The 20,916-nt window shown below is 41.7% G+C and overlaps 1 protein-coding gene across 3 annotated transcripts in view; it reads right to left on the bottom strand.

Moving 5' to 3' along the window:
* Positions 1–18,157, bottom strand: part of ush2a (Usher syndrome 2A (autosomal recessive, mild)) — a 380,755-nt gene extending 362,598 nt beyond the window's left edge. For all 3 annotated transcript variants that reach the window (XM_070554793.1, XM_070554794.1, XM_070554795.1), the window contains exons 1-5: positions 17,657–18,157; positions 16,493–17,147; positions 16,059–16,273; positions 15,724–15,936; positions 3,605–3,773 (exon numbers count right to left, since the gene is read on the bottom strand). In XM_070554793.1, coding sequence (XP_070410894.1) covers positions 3,605–3,773; positions 15,724–15,936; positions 16,059–16,273; positions 16,493–16,900 — 1,005 coding nt within the window. In that variant the 5' untranslated portion in view covers positions 16,901–17,147; positions 17,657–18,157. The remainder of the gene's footprint in view (positions 1–3,604; positions 3,774–15,723; positions 15,937–16,058; positions 16,274–16,492; positions 17,148–17,656) is intronic.
* Between the last annotated feature and the right edge of the window lie 2,759 nt (positions 18,158–20,916).

The following is a 20,916-nucleotide window of genomic DNA, read 5'->3' as shown; positions in this document are numbered from 1 at the left end:
TAGAAAGGAATGAAACCAGCACAGACACAGAGACCCACTATAACCCATAATGCCGTCATCGTCGTCTTCCTCCGCTTATCTGGGTCCGGGTCGCGAGGGCAGCATCCCAACTAGGGAGCTCCAGACCGTCCTCTCCCCAGCCACTTCCACTAGTTCCTCCGGCAGGACCCCAATGTGTTCCCGGACCAGATTGGAGATGTAACCTCTCCAACGTGTCCTGGGTCGACCCGGGGGCCTCCTGCCGGCAGGACATGCCGAAGCACCTCCCCAGGGAGGCGTCCAGGAGGCATCCTGACCAGATGCCCAAACCACCTCAGCTGACTCCTTCCGATCCGGAGGAGCAGCGGTTCTACTCCCGAGTCCCTCCCGAATGTCTGAACTCCTCACCCTTTCTCTAAAGCTGAGCCTGGCCACCCTACGGAGGAAACTCATTTCGGCCGCTTGTATCCGCGATCTCGTTCTGTCATTACCAAAAGCTCATGAACATAGGTGAGGATTGGGACGTAGATCGACCGGTAAATCGAGAGCCTGGCTTTCTGGCTCAGCTCCCTCTTCACCATGACAGATCGGCTCAGCGTTCGTATCACTGCAGATACTGAACCAATCCGCCTGTCGATCTCCCGATCCCTCCTGCCCTCACTCGTGAACAAGACCCCGAGATACTTAAACTTCTCCACTTGAGGTAAGACCTCTCTCCTGACCCAGAGTTGGCAAACCACCCTTTGCCGGTTGAGAACCATGGTCTCAGATTTGGAGGTGCTGATCCTCATCCCAGCCGCTTCACACTCGGCTGCAAACCTATCCAGCAAGAGCTGAATGTTAGAGCTGGATGAAGCTAGGAGGACCACATCATCCACAAAAAGCAGAGATGAGATTCTCCTGCCACCAAACTCGACACACTCCACACCACGGCTGCGCCTAGAAATTCTGTCCATAATGGTTATGGACAGAACCGGTGACAAAGGGCAGCCCTGGTGGCGTCCAACCCTCACTGGGAACAGGTCCGACTTACTACCGGCTATGCGGACCAAACTCACGCTCCTCTGGTAAAGGGACTGAATGGCCCTTAACAGAAAGCCACCCACCCCATACTCCTGGAGCGTCCCCCACAGGGTGCCCCTGGGGACACGGTCATAAGCCTTCTCCAAATCCACAAAGCACATGTGGATTGGTTGGGCAAACTCCCATGCCCCCTCCATCACCCTTGCAAGGGTATAGAGCTGGTCCACAGTTCCACGGCCAGGACGAAAACCACATTGCTCCTCCTCTATCTGAGATTCAACTATAACTATAACCCATAATGCCTCTGTGATAACTTTACCTCAAAAGGTTTGAATGAAAGGCACAATCACCATTCACAGCTGCACACAACCAATAAAAAACCTCCAACAATTACCAGTGGCTTGGGCCACAGCAGCTTTACCAGGAAATAAAAACAATAATAAATCATGTTCATATATGCTCCAAATGGTTTGAGGTACAGTACTGAGGTTTTAGGCAGGCGTGAAAAAGCACTAAACAAAAAAATGCTTTCAGAAATATCAATAACCATTGTTTATTTTGATCAGTTTATAAAATGCTAAGTGTGTGACTCTAAACATGCAGCCAAAGTAATTAGGAACTATCTTGAGCGTAAAAAAAAAAACAGGAAGTCCTGAGTGATGGTCTGGCCCCCTCAGAGCCTTCATCTCAACATCATGGAGTGTGTCTGGGATTCCATGAAGAGACAGAAGGATGTGAGGAAGCCTACATCCACAGAAGATCTGTGTTTTGTTCTACAAGATGTTTGGAACAACAACCTACCACTCCAGTTCCTTCAACAACTGTGTTCAAACTAGAAGAACTTATGCTGTTTTAAAGGCAAAGGGTGGTCAAACAAACAAACAAACAAACAAACAAACAAACAAACAAACAGTCACACTCCAAACTCCACTATGGCAAAGACCAAAGAGCTGCCTAAAGACACCAGAAGCAAACCTGCAGTAGGCTGGGAAGACTGAATCTGCACTAGGTAAGCAGCTTGATGTGAAGAAATCAGCTGTGGGAGTAATTATTAAAAAGTGAAAGACATACAAGACCAGTGATAATCTCCCTTGATCAGGGGCTCCAGACAAAATCTCACCCTGTGAGGTCAAAATGATCACATGAACGGTGAGCAACAATCCCAGAACTACACAGGGGAACCTAGTGAAAGACCTGCAGAGAGCTGGGACCAAAGTTACAAAGGCTACCATCAGTAACACATTACACCGCCAGGGACTCAAATCCTGCAGTGCCAGATGTGTACCCCTGGTTAAGCCAGTACATGTGCAGACCTGACTGAAGTTTGCTAGAGAGCACTTGGATGATCCAGAATTTGATTGAGAGAACCACAGATGGTCAGATGAAACCAAAATAGAACTTTTTGGTAAAAACTCTACTCGTCATGTTTGGAGGAGAAAGAATCTTGAGTGTCATCCCAAGAACGTGTACCTACTGTATAGCATGGGGGTGGAAACATCATGCTTTGGGTATGTTTTTCTACAAAGGAACCAGGACCACTGATCCATGTAAAAGAAAGAATGAATGGGGCCATGCATCATCAGATTTTGAGTTAAAACCTTCCATCAGCAACGGCATCGAAGATGAAATGCGGCTGGGTCTTTCAGCACGACAATGATCCCAAACACACCACCCAAGTGATGGAGGAGTGGCTTCATAAGAAGAATTACTAGGTCCTGGAGTGTCCAAACCAGTCTCCAGATCTCAACCCTATAGAAAATCTTTGGAGGAAGTTGAAAGTCTGTGTTGCCCAGCAACAGCCCCAAAACATCACTGCTGTAGAGGCGTGGGCCAAAATACCAGCAACAGTGTGTGAAAACCTCACAAAGACTCACAGAAAACATTTGACCTCTGTCATTGCCAACACAGGATAAATAACAGTAAAATCACTGAGATAGACTTTTGTTTTTGACCAAATACTTTTTTAATTTCACCATAATTTGCTAATAAATTATTAAAAAATTCAGACATTGTGATATTATGGATTTTTTAAATCATTTTGTCTCACAGTTGAGTTACACCTGAGATGAAAATTACAGGGCTCTCATCTTTTTAAATAAGTTTTTGCCCCACTGTAGATTTCTCTTGTCTTCATTCACTGATTTTTATTGATTGATGAAAATAAATTATTAAAACTTCCAGTTTTTAAGAATACTTTGTTCACAACCTTTTTTTACACCAACTCTTGTACTGTTTGTGCGAATGTACAAGACTCTCATTCTGAAGGATTGAATGAAGGTCCCGAGTAAATCTTCCTTGACTTCCTTGGTTATTATTTAGACATTTCTCAGAAAATTAGCATGTCGACGTTCTTCAACAATTCAACTTTAATCTTGACACGTCCTCCAGACATAATGCTCTTTGTTTAGTAAACAGAGAAGTAAACAAAAACTAACACTCAAAGCCCTAAATAAGGCAAATCAAAATAAATAAATATAAACATGCATTTCTGTCAGTTTAAGTGCACATCTCCTCCTCCTGGCCCAATCAGAAACATCCCAGTTTATCAAGCCTTTACATTTAAATGCATTGAGAATCACCTCAACCCATTTAGTTTTCCTACCTGCAGAGTGAGATGACTCCACTTCTCTGGTAGAAGTCGTCCCTCTGTGCTAAAGCTGACTGTGAGAGACGTCTGACCCTTTGAGTGACCGTACCGCAGGGTCACGGACTTCTCTGACACAGTCAGAGAAAAAACCAGACGCTTTCCAAAACTCTTCTCCAGCAGCATCCTGCAAGAAAGAGAAAATCAGGAACATAAACAACAAAGATGAAATAATGCAACCATTTTTTACAGTCCACAGGAACGAACTGAATATTTAGAAGACATGAATTACTAAGACTTAAATCAGAAAACGAAGGTACAAATGGACACCGAGACCAATGGAGTCCAGCACCACTGCACAGTCCTTCATTCTGACATTTTTCCATAGATTATTAATATTTTACATGACTGTGAGGGTTCAGCCGCTACACTGCGTGCAGGTTCGCACACCCGCAACGTGTCATATTAACCACTATCACTGACATTTTATGGGAAATCATGGTTTTTATGAACCCGGAGCAGCATATCTAATAAATCACAGATACTGTAAATGCATTCACAAGAAAGGGAACATTTAAATTCACAGAATAGAATACACACATGCACACATTTGCACATGCGGGTGCACATCTGTGCCTGTGAATCTGAGGAAATGTATAAATTAGCACTATAAGACTGAAAGAAGGTAAAATACCTAACAAATTAAACAATTATCTTCATTTAAATTTAAAGTATACAGTGATGAAATGAACAATGACTGTTTTCAAATAAAATTTGTGTTTGTGGCATTTGTTGTTTCTTTTTTTTCTGGGGGGATAAATGAATGGCTTTTATGCTTTTTGTTGTAGAACTGTCTTTATCTATATTTAAGCCGGTAGTTTACAGCTTTTCTCAAATGCTAAAACACAAAAGGCAATCCTCTAAACCAAATGACCAGTTGTCTAAACACATTTACTAAATCTAGCCATCATTTTCCAACATCATAAACACATTTCACATGAAGACACAATTCACAAAACACAATCCTCCGTTCTCATAAATCTCAACACATTTCTCCTTGCTAAAACACAAGTTCAAAAGAACTCTGCTCATATTCTCAAATGAAAGCTCATGTGATGCCAAATGCTTGCCACAGTCAGCACTAATTGAACACAATGAACACACCACCTGCCGTCATTCATTACACACAATGACTCAAAATTGAAGACACTTGTTGCTAATGCTGTGACCACATCTCCTCACCTTCCTAGAGGAGCTAAAAGACATCCTCCTGGACCGCCAACAACACCATCCTGGACCCACACATCACATTTATGTGATCATTTGGGACAATGTCCGCTTCCACAGAACAAACCAAATCAGAGAGTGGTTCACCACCAACAGTAACCACTTTTTAAATGTCTGTCTGCCACCCTACTCCCCTTTCCTGAACCATATACAGGTGCTGGCCAGTAAATTAGAATATCATCAAAAGGTTGAAAATATTTCAGTAATTCCATTCAAAACGTGAAACTTGTACATTATATTCATGCAATGCACACAGACCAATGTATTTCCGATGTTTATTACGTTTAATTTTGATATTTATAGGTGACAACCAATGAAAACATCAAATCTGGTATCTCAGAAAATTAGAATATTCTAAAGGCCAATGAAAAAATGTTTGTTTCTCTAATGTTGGCCAACTGAAAAGAATGAACATGAAAAGAATGTGCATGTATAGCACTCAATACTTAGTCGGGGCTCCTTTTGCCTCAATAACTGCAGTAATGCGGCGTGGCATGGACTCGATCAGTCTGTGGCACTGCTCAGGTGTTATGAGAGCCCAGGTTGCTCTGATAGTCGTCTTCAGCTCCTCTGCATTGTTGGGTCTAGCGTATTGCATCCTCCGCTTCACAATACCCCATAGATTTTCTATGGGGTTAAGGTCAGGCGAGTTTGCTGGCCAATCAAGGACAGGGATACCATGGTCCTTGAACCAGGTGCTGGTGGTTTTGGCACTGTGTGCAGGTGCCAAGTCCTGTTGAAAGGTGAAGTCTGCATCCCCATAAAGTTGGTCAGCAGCAGGAAGCATGAAGTGCTCTAAAACTTCCTGGTAGACGGCTGCATTGACCCTGGACCTCAGGAAACAGAGTGGGCCAACACCGGCAGATGACATGGCACCCCACACCATCACTGACGGTGGAAACTTTACACTGGACCTCATGCAACGTGGATTCTGTGCTTCTCCGCTCTTCCTCCAGACTCTGGGTCCTTGATTTCCAAAGGAAATGCAGAACTTGCTTTCATCAGAAAACATAACTTTGGACCACTCAGCATCAGTCCAGTCCTTTTTGTCCTTGGCCCAGGCGAGACGCTTCTTGCGCTGTTTCATGTTCAAGAGTGGCTTGACACACGGAATGCGACACCTGAATCCCATGTCTTTCATGAGTCTCCTCGTGGTGGTTCTTGAAGCGCTGACTCCAGCTGCAGTCCACTCTTTGTGGATCTCCCCCACATTTTTGAATGGGTTTGTCGTCACAATTCTCTGCAGGGTGCGGTTATCCCTAGAGCTTGTACACTTTTTTCTACCACATTTTTTCCGTCCCTTCGCCTGTCTGTTAATGTGCTTGGACACAGAGCTCTGCGAACAGCCAGCTTCTTTAGCAATCACCTTTTGTGTCTTGCCCTCCTTGTGCAAGGTGTCAATGATTGTCTTTTGGACAGCTGTTAAGTCAGAAGTCTTCCCCATGATTGTGGTGCCTTCAAAACAAGACTGAGGGACCTTTTAAAGGCCTTTGCAGGTGTTTTGAGTAAATCAGCTGATTAGAGTGGCAGCAGGTGTCTTCTATATTCAGCCTTTTCAGAATATTCTAATTTTTTGAGATACCAAATTTGGAGTTTTCATTAGTTGTCACTTATGAATATCAAATTTAAATGTAATGAACATTGGAAATACATTGGTCTGTGTGCATTGCATGAATATAATGTACAAGTTTCACGTTTTGAATGGAATTACTGAAATATTTTCAACCTTTTGATGATATTCTAATTTACTGGCCAGCACCTGTAGAGGAGTTTTCTCATCATGCAGATAGAATGTTTATGACAGACAACCATACACTAGAGATGTGGTGACATCACAGTGGAGGCCTTACAAGGATGGATTCGCCAATCCAGGGCGTTTTTCCCACGGTGCCTGGCAAGAGACAATATAGCCTGCGATGTGGATGAGGTGATGTGGCCCGATGCAGCTCAGAGGCATGATGTGTGTGTGTGAGCGTGTGTGTGTGTGTGTGTGTGTGTGTGTGTGTGTGTGTGTGTGTGTGTGTGTGTGTGTTGTGGATAAAGTAAATAAAAAAAATTCACACCCTGCTCATGTTTTCAAGAGTACTGTTGTGTGCAATAGTAGTGTACATGCAGAATTTTCTATAGATTTATACTCTTCATATGAAACTCGCAAATCTACATGCCTAATTCTCTGCAGAGATCTAAGAAGATCCGTAACTGTAAAGTTTCTAAAATGGGCAAATTGGCAGTTATGAAACAAAACAACAACATTACACTCCTTTTCTATAATGTGTGAATTGATTTATGTTTAGGTGCTTTTTGGACAAATCTAGATAATACGGCCAAACCTCCTGGCTCAAATTAGTATTTTTTTATGTTATATTCATTAAAATGGACCTTAATGAAAGCCACTGCCTGAAGGAAAGACAAGACTGCACCCATTCACATTACCCAAATACAAATGTTACCAGATAGTTTTATTATGAGAAATAAAATAATGCTGTTATAATCCATTGCTTGTGTGTTTTTTCATTCATTATAACACATTTAGATATATCTTTTGTCTGAAATGATTAACGGAGTTCCCTCAGGATTATTTGGACATAGAGCAGTACTATACAGTACTATGTGGTTCATGTGCAGACTGTGGCAACTTCTTAATGTTTACTTAATGCTACTGTTTAAACAAGGATGATCTAATTATCAGATCTGTGATTATTGTTTGTAAAATTGTTCATCTGGAGATTTAGATGACAGAAGTGTTTTGTTGCCTTGGCCTGGTGAACTTGACACCTGTAAACTTGGATGTGTCTCGGTGAAAGTCAGATCTCCCTTCACTCAGTCACTGTCTCTGTTAATCTTGTTGGATATCAGTTCTTTTGTTGTACAGACAATCATGGCTGCCATCAAAGAAGTCAGATGAAAGGAGGTCTCTGTACTCACCTCTGTCCACAGCCCTAACCTCACTTTCTTTGTCTTCTCCTGTGATTTCACATCCCTCCCCTCATGTGAACAATAAACAGAGCCAGCCACCTGGTCCTATAAACCACAGCTTTTATTACACCAAGACTTTTCACCAATTATAAATTCACGTCTGTTGTTTGAAGATCCTGAATTTAGTTTGTGAAAGCTACATGACCCACACTATCCTACACAACCCAATACATAAAGCGTCAAACTGCGATTTAAATAATATAACATTATGATTCCTTAGTGTGCACAATAGGTAATAGATCACTGAGTAAAGTGCAGAGGGTTATCTCTAGAGTCATGCTTCCACAAAGTAAAAAATCTAAAATGTTCCATTTCAATCCAACATTTTTAAATGAATTAGTTTGAAACGTTGCCCGGCCCAGAATTGCTCATGCGGGCCTGTTGTCACTTTTGCTGATGGAAGAAGAGAAAGTGTTGCTGAGAAGAGTCAACTGATCTCTTACGTGTGTTTGTGGCGTCTGGGTTCAGGTGTGTGTGATTGCAAACTGATCCGAGTGTGTGTAACTGTGCACCACACTAACCAAGCCTGGAACCTACCAACACCATCGTTATTCCCTTTCTCTTTCACACAAGATGGCTAAGTAGGACATGACAAGATCACCGTTTCCTGATGGTGACCTGAGCAGATCTGAACATGCTTATTATAGATCAGTTTCACTTGGTCGTCTGTGGAGTGATGTCAGAAATGATCTGACCAGCAGCACTGGAGGCTACATTTATTCAGTAAGAGAGTAAAAATATTATCTCATAAACCAATAAATAAACTTGTAATTGGACATAAATGGAAACCACAACAATCAGATTTCAACATGAAAAATCCACACTTCGTTTGAAATGTATAATAAACATTTGGGTGTCGTTCGGTACAGGAACCATGCCAACATTTAAAATACAAATGATCTTGGGCTGATACCATTGTATTAAAAGCTTGAAAATAACATTATCTACAGTGTTACACATAAATGAGGATCTTTTGCAATGAATCAATGAGTGATAGAGATTGCTCATCAAATATAAAGTCAAGCATTGCTCAGTATTTGTAAAATTGAGTTATAAGGTGTGTCCAAATCCAGATGCTGCATTCTTGGGAGTTTTGGTCCTATCTGGCCCACGTAGGTCGGGTCCTTCCTGGGCCGTTAAGACCAGAAGTGAGAGGTCGATAATTTGGTTGGTCTATCCTTCATATTTATTCCCACTCCTACCTCAACTTATGTCTTGTTTCCAAACAACCTTGATGGCACTTTACAAAAGTTCAAACTAAACTTAGCTGCAATATAAGAATAAATACAGGACCCGTTATACAAGCTTGTTGGAGTATTTTTCATATTTTTGACCCCAAAAATATGTAAAGAACAAATATGTGAAGAAAAAAAAGTGTTATCACCAGATACTAATATACTAACATTTAAAAGTGTAATCCTCAACTGCTTCACACACACACACACACACACACACACACACACACACACACACACACACACACACACACACACACACACACACACACACACACACACACACACACACACACACACACACACACAGTGGCAGCATTGTTGTCACAGCAGGTCAGTATGGCTTCCATTTGTCTCATTTACCGATTGCTGAGGTTGTTGAGCAAACTTTGACCATCAGACACAAGTACAAATGTATCCATAACACACATTATGTATTCTGTTTTCTACCGATTCATTCACTCCTCCACACACTCCAATTCTTTCAGCCCTGGAGAGGATTTAATGTGACAACAGCATTAGTCATGCCCACTGCACTGACTGGCTATCTGATAGTCCTCTCAAAGTGTCAACTAGTGCGATTGCCTTTTCGAGAATCGCTGCCCTGCGTCACAGCAGGACAAATGTATTCAGAGGCTGGTGCCACGGCAACAGACTTCTGAGACACCATTTCCTTACAAACAATGTCATTTGAAAGTGTTGCCTTTATTAGGAATGATACACTGTAGTGTAAAGTGCTTTGGAGCCCTCTGACTCTGAAAGGCGCTATACAAGTGCGGGTCGTTTATCATTTATCATTATCAACAATATGTAATAGTTTATTTTTCCTCCTGGTTGGTAAATGAGTAAAATAATCTTTTTGAGAAATATTCTGTCCATCAGTTTTTAGACTTGTTTATTTCTGCTGAATAGATAACTTCACAAACGTATTTTAATTGTGTGTTTGTGTGTGTAACAGTTCAAACACAAAATACTTTCAATCTAATGCAATTCTGGCTGCATAAGCACTTAAACACTTATCATTTTCCTATTTGTGACCCTGTCAGAATTTTTGTCCATATTCACCTCTTATAGCCTTGCAAAAAATGCAGAATATGCATTAAATATGCGATTAATTTGGAAATAGCTTCCTATGAGTTCTGGCATGCCACACAACAAAGACAAAATTTGATTAACAACCTTCCACACGAACAACAGAGGGAAAACGGCAGAACAGGTTCAAATCTTGTCGTCTCTGGAGCTCTGTGTCCTCAGGCAGACTTCACCCTCAGCTTTCTACAAGACTACTGCTATTTAGATATTTGTTAGTTTTCACACAAGAACCGTTTAGGTTCTATGATTTTATGAGATTTTCCCACACAACGTTCATAGACAGCACATCATATTATAAAGTCAATGTTTGCAAACAAACTCTTATATGACATTGTGTGTTAAGTATTAAACAAATCATACATGAAAACAAAGCTATTTTGTCTTCTTTCATCTACTGTTTCTCAGTGTATTAGGTTATGGTTTTCACCAAAATCCCATCAGTGTAGAGGACACACACCCAAGCTTCCAGTGTCTTGGGTTATTTAGGAGAGCATCTTCCAACATAACACACTTATTTTATATTTGGATGTCGAGAGACGCCTGTTACCATAGTGACCTTAACGCACAAATCTGCAAACAAGCTAGAGACAAGCTCCTCAGGGTATCTTCCCTGAGACGCTTCTGCCAGAACTGGAAACCCACAGACCAGAGGAAACTAGAGATTACTAAACACCAGTCATTGTTTTCAAGGTCCAAATGTCTTTTGTTGTCCGTGACTTCAAATAGGGATGCACCGATGGATCGGCATTTGATCCCAATCGGCCGATAGCTTCCCTATCGGTTTTGATCGGCGTTTTCAAAATAGATCAAAGCAGACCGATCAGGTACGGTTGTCACGGTAACCGGTGTAGCGGTAAACCCCGGTAAAAAAAGTTGACAATAATAATAACCGTCTTGTTTTAAAAAAAAACTATATTATCTCGGTGGATTACCGTGGCTGCGGTGTAGGCGCGGCGACCTTTACCATTCACCGTATCATCTGCTGAAGTTGCCGGCGGCACATGCGCGCTTTGTTGTTTACAACCAAAACTTTCTTGAAGCTAAAGCTGAAATAATGGCCAAAGGAGGAGACCGCAGTGCTCAGGACATTTTTTGTCCCTCAAAGAAGACAAAGTGGGAAGTACGGGCATCTTTTAGATATTTGAAGAATGCCGAGGGACAGTTGATAGAAGACGGCTATCCTGTTTGCAGCACGTGCAGAAAAAGTGTCTGTGAAAGGCAGCAATGCTTTAAATCCCATGACACATCTGCGTGACCATCACCCACAACTCTACAGTCAACGCAAGGCAAGCTAACGTTAGCGTTTTAGCTAAAATGCGTGATCCGAGGATTTGGGTTGAGGGAGAATGCAACGAGTCGCTATATAAAGCAGCCGCAGCGCCGCTACCTGCATATAAACCGTGTTGCGGACACCCCCATGTTGAAATGACGCTATGCATTACGGGACTTCCAGGGGCAGATAAGAGTTGATCTCTCTCTGAGAATAATTATGAATTTAACAATGATTACTGCCTGATGACATTTTCCCACATCTGCAAAGCTCACTGGAACACAAACCGAGGACAATATTTTCCTGATATAGGTTTTATTACTCAAGTAAGGGTAAAAAAGTATCTGATTAGAAGGCTACTTGAGTACTGAGTATCATCTGATCTAATATTTTTTAAATGATGACATCAAACAGACATAAAATAAGAAGTTATGGGCAAATATTGGTATTTTAAAGACTAAAGGGAAAAAATGTAAACAAATAACATAATTACAAACTAACACATTTTAGGCTAAATTTAGACACAAACTGAGGACAATATTTCCTGACATACAGGGTTTATTTAACTGTGTGAAAATGTAGCACGTTTAAAAAAAATACAGCAATAATACCGAAAACCGTGGTAATTTTGGTCACAATAACCGTGAGGTTAAATTTTCACACCGTGACAACCCTAATACAGACCATTTTAGATTAGGTTACATTTCCTTTATTCCCAGATTATGTAGTTTGTAGCACTCATTATAATGTTGTAGAAAATTTCTGGCCAATCCACGTGATTGATATCGGTGATCAGTAACGGCGATCAGCATTCTTTGATATCGGTATCGGTGATCAGCAGCAGAACACCCGTTCGGTGCATCCCTAACTTCAAATGATGTTTTTCTTTTTGGGACTCTGGTAGTTTGCCCTAAAGTTGAAGTGGTAGCAGCCGTGTCTGTTTCTCCTCTGACATTACTGAGTGGAGAACCTCTCACACCAATGGTGTTCTGTTGCAAAATGCACAAAGACGTAATGAATACAGAACCCAGAGATATGTGACGGTTCGGTGAGGCAGACAATACAGCTTTTCTCAAATGCTAAAACACAAAAGCCAATCCTCGAAACCAAATGACCAGTTGTCTAAACACATTTACTAAATCTAGCCATCATTTTCCAACATCATAAACGCATTTCACATGAAGACACAATATACAAAACACAATCCTCCGTTCTCATAAATCTAAACACATTTCTCCTTGCTAAAACACAAGTTCAAAAGAACTCTGCTCATATTCTCAAATGAAAGCTCATGTGATGCCAAATGCTTGCCACGGTCAGCACTAATTGAACACAATGAACACACCTGTCGTCATTCATTACACACAACGACTCAACATTAAAGACACTTGTTGCTAATGCTGTGACCACATGTAAAAAAGCAAGTTCAGAGTGCACAGTTTGCTGAAGATTCCAAACAAGCACAATGGATGAAGGCAGAGTCATGGGAAGAGGAATTCGAGTCAGAGGAGGGAGAAGAGCTGGCCATGGAAGAAGAGGAGCAGGCCAATGAGGAAGAGGAGTTCAAATCAGAGAAGGAAGAGGAGGAGGCCAACAAGGGAGAGGAGAAGGTCCAGAAGGGAGAGCAAGACAACCTCGCACCATCATTAAGGAAGAGATGAGAGCAACGGTCATTGACCATGTCATTGTCCATGGCATGACAATGGCTGAAGTAGGACTAAGAGTCCGTCCAAACCTGAGTAGGTTCACCGTGACCACCATTATCAGGGCATTCAGACAACACAACAGGTATTGTACTCTATTGCTTTCTTTGTCACAATACAGTTTTACAAGCCTGTGAAAGTAGTAAATTGGTTTCAAATCAGTTGTTGTACATGTCAATTGACAACACATGTTTCTTTCTTTAGAGTTGAAAGAATGCCACATAGAGGTGGGAGGGTTGCCATATTTACAGCGGCACAAGAAACCATCATTGTGGATATGGTTCGTGAGAACCTCATCAGACTCCGGGAGATCAGAGACAAAGTCATTGCCGATAATGTCAACTTTGAGAGCATTGATGATGTCAGCTTGGCCACAATAGACCAAGTTCTCCGGCGCCAAAAGATGCGGATGAAACAGGTCTATAGGGTTCCTTTTGAGCCTAACTCTGCGCGACACAAAGACCTACGTTACGAGTATGTGCAAGTAAGTATACATCCATGTTCACAGTACAGTTAGTGGATATACTGTGTTGCTCAGTGGCCTACATTAGGTTTGGACAATACTGTGCTACCTGATTGACTGTTGTTCTGAACACCTGTGCACTTTCACATTTTCACAGAGGATATTGCAGTTGGACGCCATGGCCAGACCTCATGAGTACCTCTTCCGGGATGAGGCTGGCTTCAACCTGCAGAAACTAAGGCAAAGAGGCCGTAACATCATTGGCCAAAGAGCCATTACTGAGGTTCCTGGCCAACGGGGGGGTAATATTACTCTTTGTGCGGCCATGGGTTCGGAGGGACTTGTCCACCGGCATGCTGTCCTTGGGTCTTACAACACCCAACATCTCCTCACCTTCCTAGAGGAGCTAAAAGACATCCTCCTGGACCACCAACAACACCATCCTGGGCCCGCACATCACATTTATGTGATCATTTGGGACAATGTCCGCTTCCACAGAACAAACCAAATCAGAGAGTGGTTCACCACCAACAGTAAGCACTTTTTAAACGTCTGTCTGCCACCCTACTCCCCTTTCCTGAACCCTATAGAGGAGTTCTTCTCATCGTGCAGATAGAAGGTTTATGACAGACAACCATACACTAGAGAGAACCTCCTAAGGGCAATGGAGCTGGCCTGTGGCGACATCCTAGTGGAGGCCTTACAAGGATGGATTTGCCAGTCCAGGGCGTTTTTTCCACGGTGCCTGGCAAGAGACAATATAGCCTGCGATGTGGATGAGGTGATGTGGCCCGATGCAGCTCAGCGACATGATGCCGCACAGTGATTTTGTGTGTGTGTGTGTGTGTGTGTGTGTGTGTGTGTGTGTGTGTGTGTGTGTGTGTGTGTGTGTGTGTGTGTGTGTGTGTGTGTGTGTGTGTGTGTGTGTGTGCTGTTGTGCGCAATAAATTCTGTTTTTGCATTGAGTTGTGTTACAGTAGTGTACATGCAGAATGTTCTATAGATTTATACTCTTCATATGAAACTCTCAAATCGAAATGCCTAATCCTCTGCAGAGATCTAAGAAGATCCGTAACTGTAAAGTTTCTAAAAATGGGCAAATTGGCAGTTATGAAACAAAGAACCTTCTCACAAATTGAGCATTGTGTTTTCAATTGTTTTGCTTTAGTGTGTAATGATGTGTATAGTGTTTACATTTTTGAAAGCTTCGAGCTGCTCTTTTGGTGTGAAAGTTTGAGTTTTGAAGTGATAAGGTGTGGTTGTGTTTATGTAGTTTTAGAAAAGGGTGTTGTGCTTAGACATTGGGGAACATGGAGGAAACGTTTGTGAAATGTGCTTTAGCATTTGAGAAAAACTGTAATATATAATTATTATTAATATTTTTATCTCCACTATATATATTTAGAGCTATGATAGAACATTGTTAAGCTGTATGAAAAAAAAAAAAGAAAAAGAAAGCTACTCTGCTTTCCAAAATTGCCACTGCAGCTTTAATGGGCCTCCAGCAACAGCTTTAATATTTCTTTCTATCCTGGTTCTCCTTTCACTTTTTGTGTCCATTAGCCATCTAAAAAACTTTTTGTCTGTTTGATGTTGAAATTTTGGGCAGTCGCACTCGCTGCATTAGCACCTTTATTATTAAAGTGACACAAGTCAACAGTCAAACTGTGGGAAACCTCAGTCTTGCATAACAGGAAGATTTTTCACTTTAACCCTCCCACTGTCCTAATGGGTGTGACCTCGTGAGGAAAGTTGACCATTGAGCAGGGTTGATGGTTTATCCCTTGGGTCTACATGGCAGGGGTGAGGAGTGAGCACCAACTCACCCCTGCCATGTGGACCTCAAGAGATAAACCATCAATCCTGCTCAATGGTCAACTTTCCTCACGAGGTCACACCCATTAGGACAGTGGGAGGGTTGAAAGAATAAAAAAACCAACACTGACGTGCTCAAAGTTTTATCAGCAACTGTCTGTGTGCACATTTGTAATGCTTATACAGATCACAGCAGTATTTTATGCCATTTGAATGTATGCATCTATCAAAAGAAAGCTCAATATACCCAGCCATGATTTGAAACATGTTTAAGGTACTTTGTTTTGCTTACTCACATTTCTTCAGAAGAACTTGGTTTTATCCACAATGCTAAGGTGAGAGAACCCCGTGCTCCTAGACTCTGTGGGGGAGGGGTGACGGCACATCCATCTTTTCCTGGTTGAAACAGCACACTACCAGATCCAGCTGGAAGCCCATCCAAACTGATTCCGGTTTCTGTTCTAGTACCAGGACGAGTGTCAGTGATGTCTTCAGTTACACAGTTACCCCTAAAAGAATTAGGATCAACATGTCAATAAACTAAAGTGTTTTTAGATATAAAAACTGCTAAGTTCAGCGTCACATTACAGATATGTGAGGTTGCACTTTAAAAACTAAAACCTGATTCTACCTGTGTGCAGCTAGCAGCAGTGGGGCATGTGGTGGTGTGGAGGATCTATAGGGGCATTCCTGGTCACAAACAGCTTGATAACATGTCAGTAGTTCAGCCTTGGAAGAAGGTGGCTGGCAGGAGCTGCTCCGCTCTGGAACACCACAGGTGGACCAAGGAGGAGAGGCGGACACGGGTTTGAAAGCTGCAATATTCTCCATTCGTGGAAAATGTCCCTGCAGAAGGTGAGATGGGACTAACTTGGCATTATCGTCATAGTAACCCCAGCAGACATTTAAAATCATGAACAGAAGTGACTCTGATTGATGCACTTTGCCAAACTTAGGTTCCAAACTGGGACAGAAGCATCATTATGGTCATTTGTTACACCTGTGCTGCTTCTGCCACAGCCAGTTAACTCTAATTAGGGTGTTTTTTTATAAATGCTCTCTTACCTGTGATGAAGCAGGTTTTGCACAAAGGCTTAACAACAGAAGATGGAAGCACAGGAAGACGTGATGCCACCTTGGCCTGAAAAGGTTTGCTTGCTTCTTCATGTTTTCGTCTCGATTTTTCCAGGGTGAAGTCCACAAAACGCCAAAAATAGGATTTTTTATCCAAACACATTGGCCCATTTGCATGATTTCACCTGGTTTTTCAAAATACATTTCTGAAAGATTTTCCCCATTTTCATCGCTTCCTTTTAACCAAATTGTCCAACATCCCCTGCTCAATATTTGCAATGTTTTGGGAACAAATCTTTTTTGTTTTTGAGTCGCTCCATTCTTCATTGGGCATTTCTCTAAGTGGCAATTTTGATGGTTTAAGGAGTTCATGGGTCCAGGTTTTAGCCACTCAGACATTTTTGAGGAACGTTCCTGCAGACTGAGGGATCCTCAAGAATCTTTAATTTTGTTCGGAAGCCTCCCGTCTGAATAAGTGATGACTGTCATGGTTCCATGGCTCCAGGGTTATAGGGACATTTTTACAGGCCAGTGCCCCTGGGGTGTAGCAACCAAGCTCAGTTCACCGTCCATCACTCACACACGCACCCCCACACATGTGTAAACCACAACCAAAGCCTTCACATGATAGGCAGGATTTCTCAATCTGGAGACGGGTGGGGGAAAAGAGAAGGAGAGCAGTGGTCAGACCAAAATCTAACATCAGACAAATCTGAGGAGAGTGAAATGCCATGCAGGCTATTCCCTAACCAAAGCCCACACTATCATGTACAGCTTGATGGAGGCAGAGCTCATCTGATACTGCTGCATTGCTTTCCCCTTTTCTTCATTTCCCATTGAATTAAACATGCCCTTTTCCCTCTGGCATCTGGTCCCCAGCTTTTATCCAACTAAACAGGTTCTCACATAAGTTTGTTGGAAATTGAGGCTTAGGCCAAAGCTCTCTTCATTGCAATACTTTGGAGCTTCAATTTCACATTTTGACACACAAAAGGAGGCCAGCCGTGCATTCAACTCAAGTGTTATATTACATGGTCCACGTTAGAAAATGGAAAAGCCTCCACTGTTAATATTATGTATGCTGAGATATTCATAAATCTATGTAGATGTGGTGGAATTATATAAAAAAGAAAATAAAAGCTCCTGAATATTTACCTGACTCACGTCAAGAAGCTCTGCTCCCATCACACGAGCGACGTCGGCAAACATTCAACTTGTTGCTTGTGGCGCGAGCCACAGGGAGCCGTTTCTCCCACACGCCTGTCCGTCAGCGGTGGCAGACGCAACCCCCCAAAAAGTAGTCCTTCCCAAATATGACTTCAATTAACTCGCTTCTAACTACAAGAAAAAAACTGAATCACGGTCCAGCTGATCTTTTTTAAAAGCTGCTCTCTTTTTTTCTGTTTTGTTTCCGTCTCTCCTCTCCCATTCAGAACATGCGGCGCGCGCCGTTATAAGAAGATTAGCGTGAGCTGCCATCTGGTCAACAGCGCTCGAGGCGGCGGGATACTGGCCACAAAGTAACGGTGACGCAACGTTACACTGTTCACAACCGAGTAACGAAAACTTGAGAACCCCGGTACCAGCGTGAGACCGACTATGTTCATTTCGCTTCTGTTGCGGAACAACAACGGTTGCTTTTAATAGAAGTCATTGAAATAATTACCCCCTGTGTGGTTGTATTACTTCACACACACACACACACACACACACACACACACACACATACACACACACACACACACACACACACACACACACACACACACACACACACACACAAGATGCGTCTGGGTATAGCAGACAAGTGACTCCTCAAAGCGGAAAGCTACTTCCGTTACTAGGCAACGGTGATCAACAGACCACTTAGAGCTTAGAATGAAATGATTTGAGTGATCTCTCAGCCGCATTACATCACTTCATCACCGTTTAATTGTTCCACAATATGTAAAAATATGAAAACAATAATTTACTCAGCAAACGTAAAAAAAATTTCGTCGACTCCTTGAAACTTGTTTTTCCACCTCCTAATAAGAGCGTTAAAAACCCTACATTAATTATTGTGGGAAATTAAATTAAAAGGGTGAAAAGTGCATCATGTAAATACACAAAAAAAAAAGACAAGAAAAGATTCACACAACACAAAAATATGTAAAATCACGACAAATACAATATTTTTTGGCCAAATATGTAGTAAATGTCATTTTTTGGAGCAAAACTGGCCTTGAAATAAAAATTGTTTGTTCTAATTAGAGTTTAGTAGCAATTAAAATAGAAATATAATGTATTTCCACTCTAGAGTAAATTTTGGTTCAAAAATCACAATATTTCATTTTGACTGATATCACCTGAATTAATAAAAAGATGCATTTTTTTGGAAATGTATAAAAATGTATACATTTGTTTTTGCAAATGACCTCACACACTAGTTTAGAGCTCATTGGTACAAGAGAGATTGTCAGTTGGATTGGAACGCATGATCAGACGACATTCTTCAAGTCAGATTTTGAACAGCCTATAGGCAAGGCAGCTTTATTTATATAGCACATTTCACACAGAGGCAATTCAATATGCTTAGCAAGAATAACATGAACATTCAAATCAACATAAGATCACAATTAAAATGCACACAAATTAATTTCAGATTTAAGAATCAGAGAAAAAAGTTAAAGACTGAGCAGCTGCAGTGAAGAAGGTGCAGTATAAGGACTAGTATTTAAAGGCTGATAAATTCATGAAAGTTTTCAATTTTGACTTAAAAATGACTAGACTTGGGGCAGATTTGAGTTCAAAAGGAAGCATTGTAGCTGTAAGCAGCTTCACCCTGTTTGGTTCTGACCCAGGGTTCTGCCAGCTGATTGTTTTCTAAAGATCTCAGAGCCCTGCTGGGTGTATATACAGGAAAGAGACCCGACACGTATTTTGGCCCTATGCCACTGAGTGATTTATAAACGAGTAGTACTTTGAAATAGATTCTGTAGTTTACTGGTAACCCGTTTTTAAGAACAGGAGTGATGTGTTCGGTTCTCTTGGTTCTTGTTAAGACTCTAGCAGTATCATTCTGAATGAGCTGCAGTTGCGTCACAGCTTTTTTTTGTTGGGAAGACCAGACAAATCTACCAAAAATGCTTGCATGTTTATAGCACCTTTATGAATATCTCAGCATACACAACAGTCATTCACCCACGCACACAAACATTCACACACTGGTGATGATGAGCTACAATGTAGCCACAGCTGCCCTGGGGCACATTGATGGAAGCAAGGCCGCCGAGCACTGGCGCCACCGGTTGCTCCGACCACCAGCAGGCAAGGTGGGTTAAGTGCCTTGCCCAAGAGATACAAAGACTGCGACAGACTGAGCAGGACTCAATCCTGCCACCCTCCGGTTACGGGGCATACACTTAAGTCCTCCTCTGCCACCGACAAAAACCATCCAGTGCCACTGATTTATGGAAACTATTCAGATCATTGTACACACAGTTTTGCTTCCATTTATACATTCTCTATTTTACACCAACCAGCCAATGTTAAACAGTAACTTACTTACTAACAAGCTGAAGAATAGGTCTATAAATGTGTGGACTTCCATGGGTTTAGGCTCTCTACATAAACATTTCTGCTAAACACAAACCTTTTGCTACGTTTTTCCCTCCCGACAAGTTTTCATGTTATCGTACTAATCTCGTTTGAACAGCTGCAATTTGCTTTGGTCGAACAAAGGCATTCTAACTAGGTTTTAATTAAGTGTTCCTAATGACCTTAAGGAGATTAGAGGTTTGCCTTCTAATCAATACCAGGCAGAGAGGAGCAGAGGGAGAGGATGGGAGGAGAGGGGCGGTGGTTAGGGGCTGGGATGGAGGTAAAGAGGAAAGGGATGGTGAATGAGCGAGAAGGAAAACGAAGGTTGTGGAAAGAACAGATGAAAGGTAAGCAGCGTGGGGAAGAAAATCAAAAAGAAAGTGTAGGAAATAAGCAAAGAAATATCAAAATGTGACTCCATCAATTATTTGGAAAGAGGTGATTGTCACCCATATTATATTGCTTCTGGATTTCAAATATTCAATACAATTCAGATAAATGCAATGGGATATATCTACATTGTTAAACAATTATTGAATTGAATAAAATCAAATTGCCAACAAAAAGATTTGGAATATTTTCCTTGTTATTCAACAAGAATATTCCTTAAGAGGGTGAAAACATGACACCATGCTTTCAGACAGCTTTGATCATCAAGAGCTTTGTTATCCAAGAAGAGGTTATCTCATCTTCTCTTCACAAGACATTTGCATAGATTTGCAAAAAGTGTGTCCAAAGCACACCGAATCATGTCAAGCATCGACTGCGCCAATTTACTCAGCCAAAAACCTCCAGTTTTACAGATTCAAGAGCCATCAGACACATGGGTTTAC

This window comes from Nothobranchius furzeri, chromosome 9 (genome assembly GCF_043380555.1).
Source record: "Nothobranchius furzeri strain GRZ-AD chromosome 9, NfurGRZ-RIMD1, whole genome shotgun sequence".
NCBI lineage: Eukaryota > Metazoa > Chordata > Actinopteri > Cyprinodontiformes > Nothobranchiidae > Nothobranchius > Nothobranchius furzeri.
Note: the sequence above shows the minus strand (reverse complement) of the source record. Positions and strands in the feature narration are given on the sequence as shown.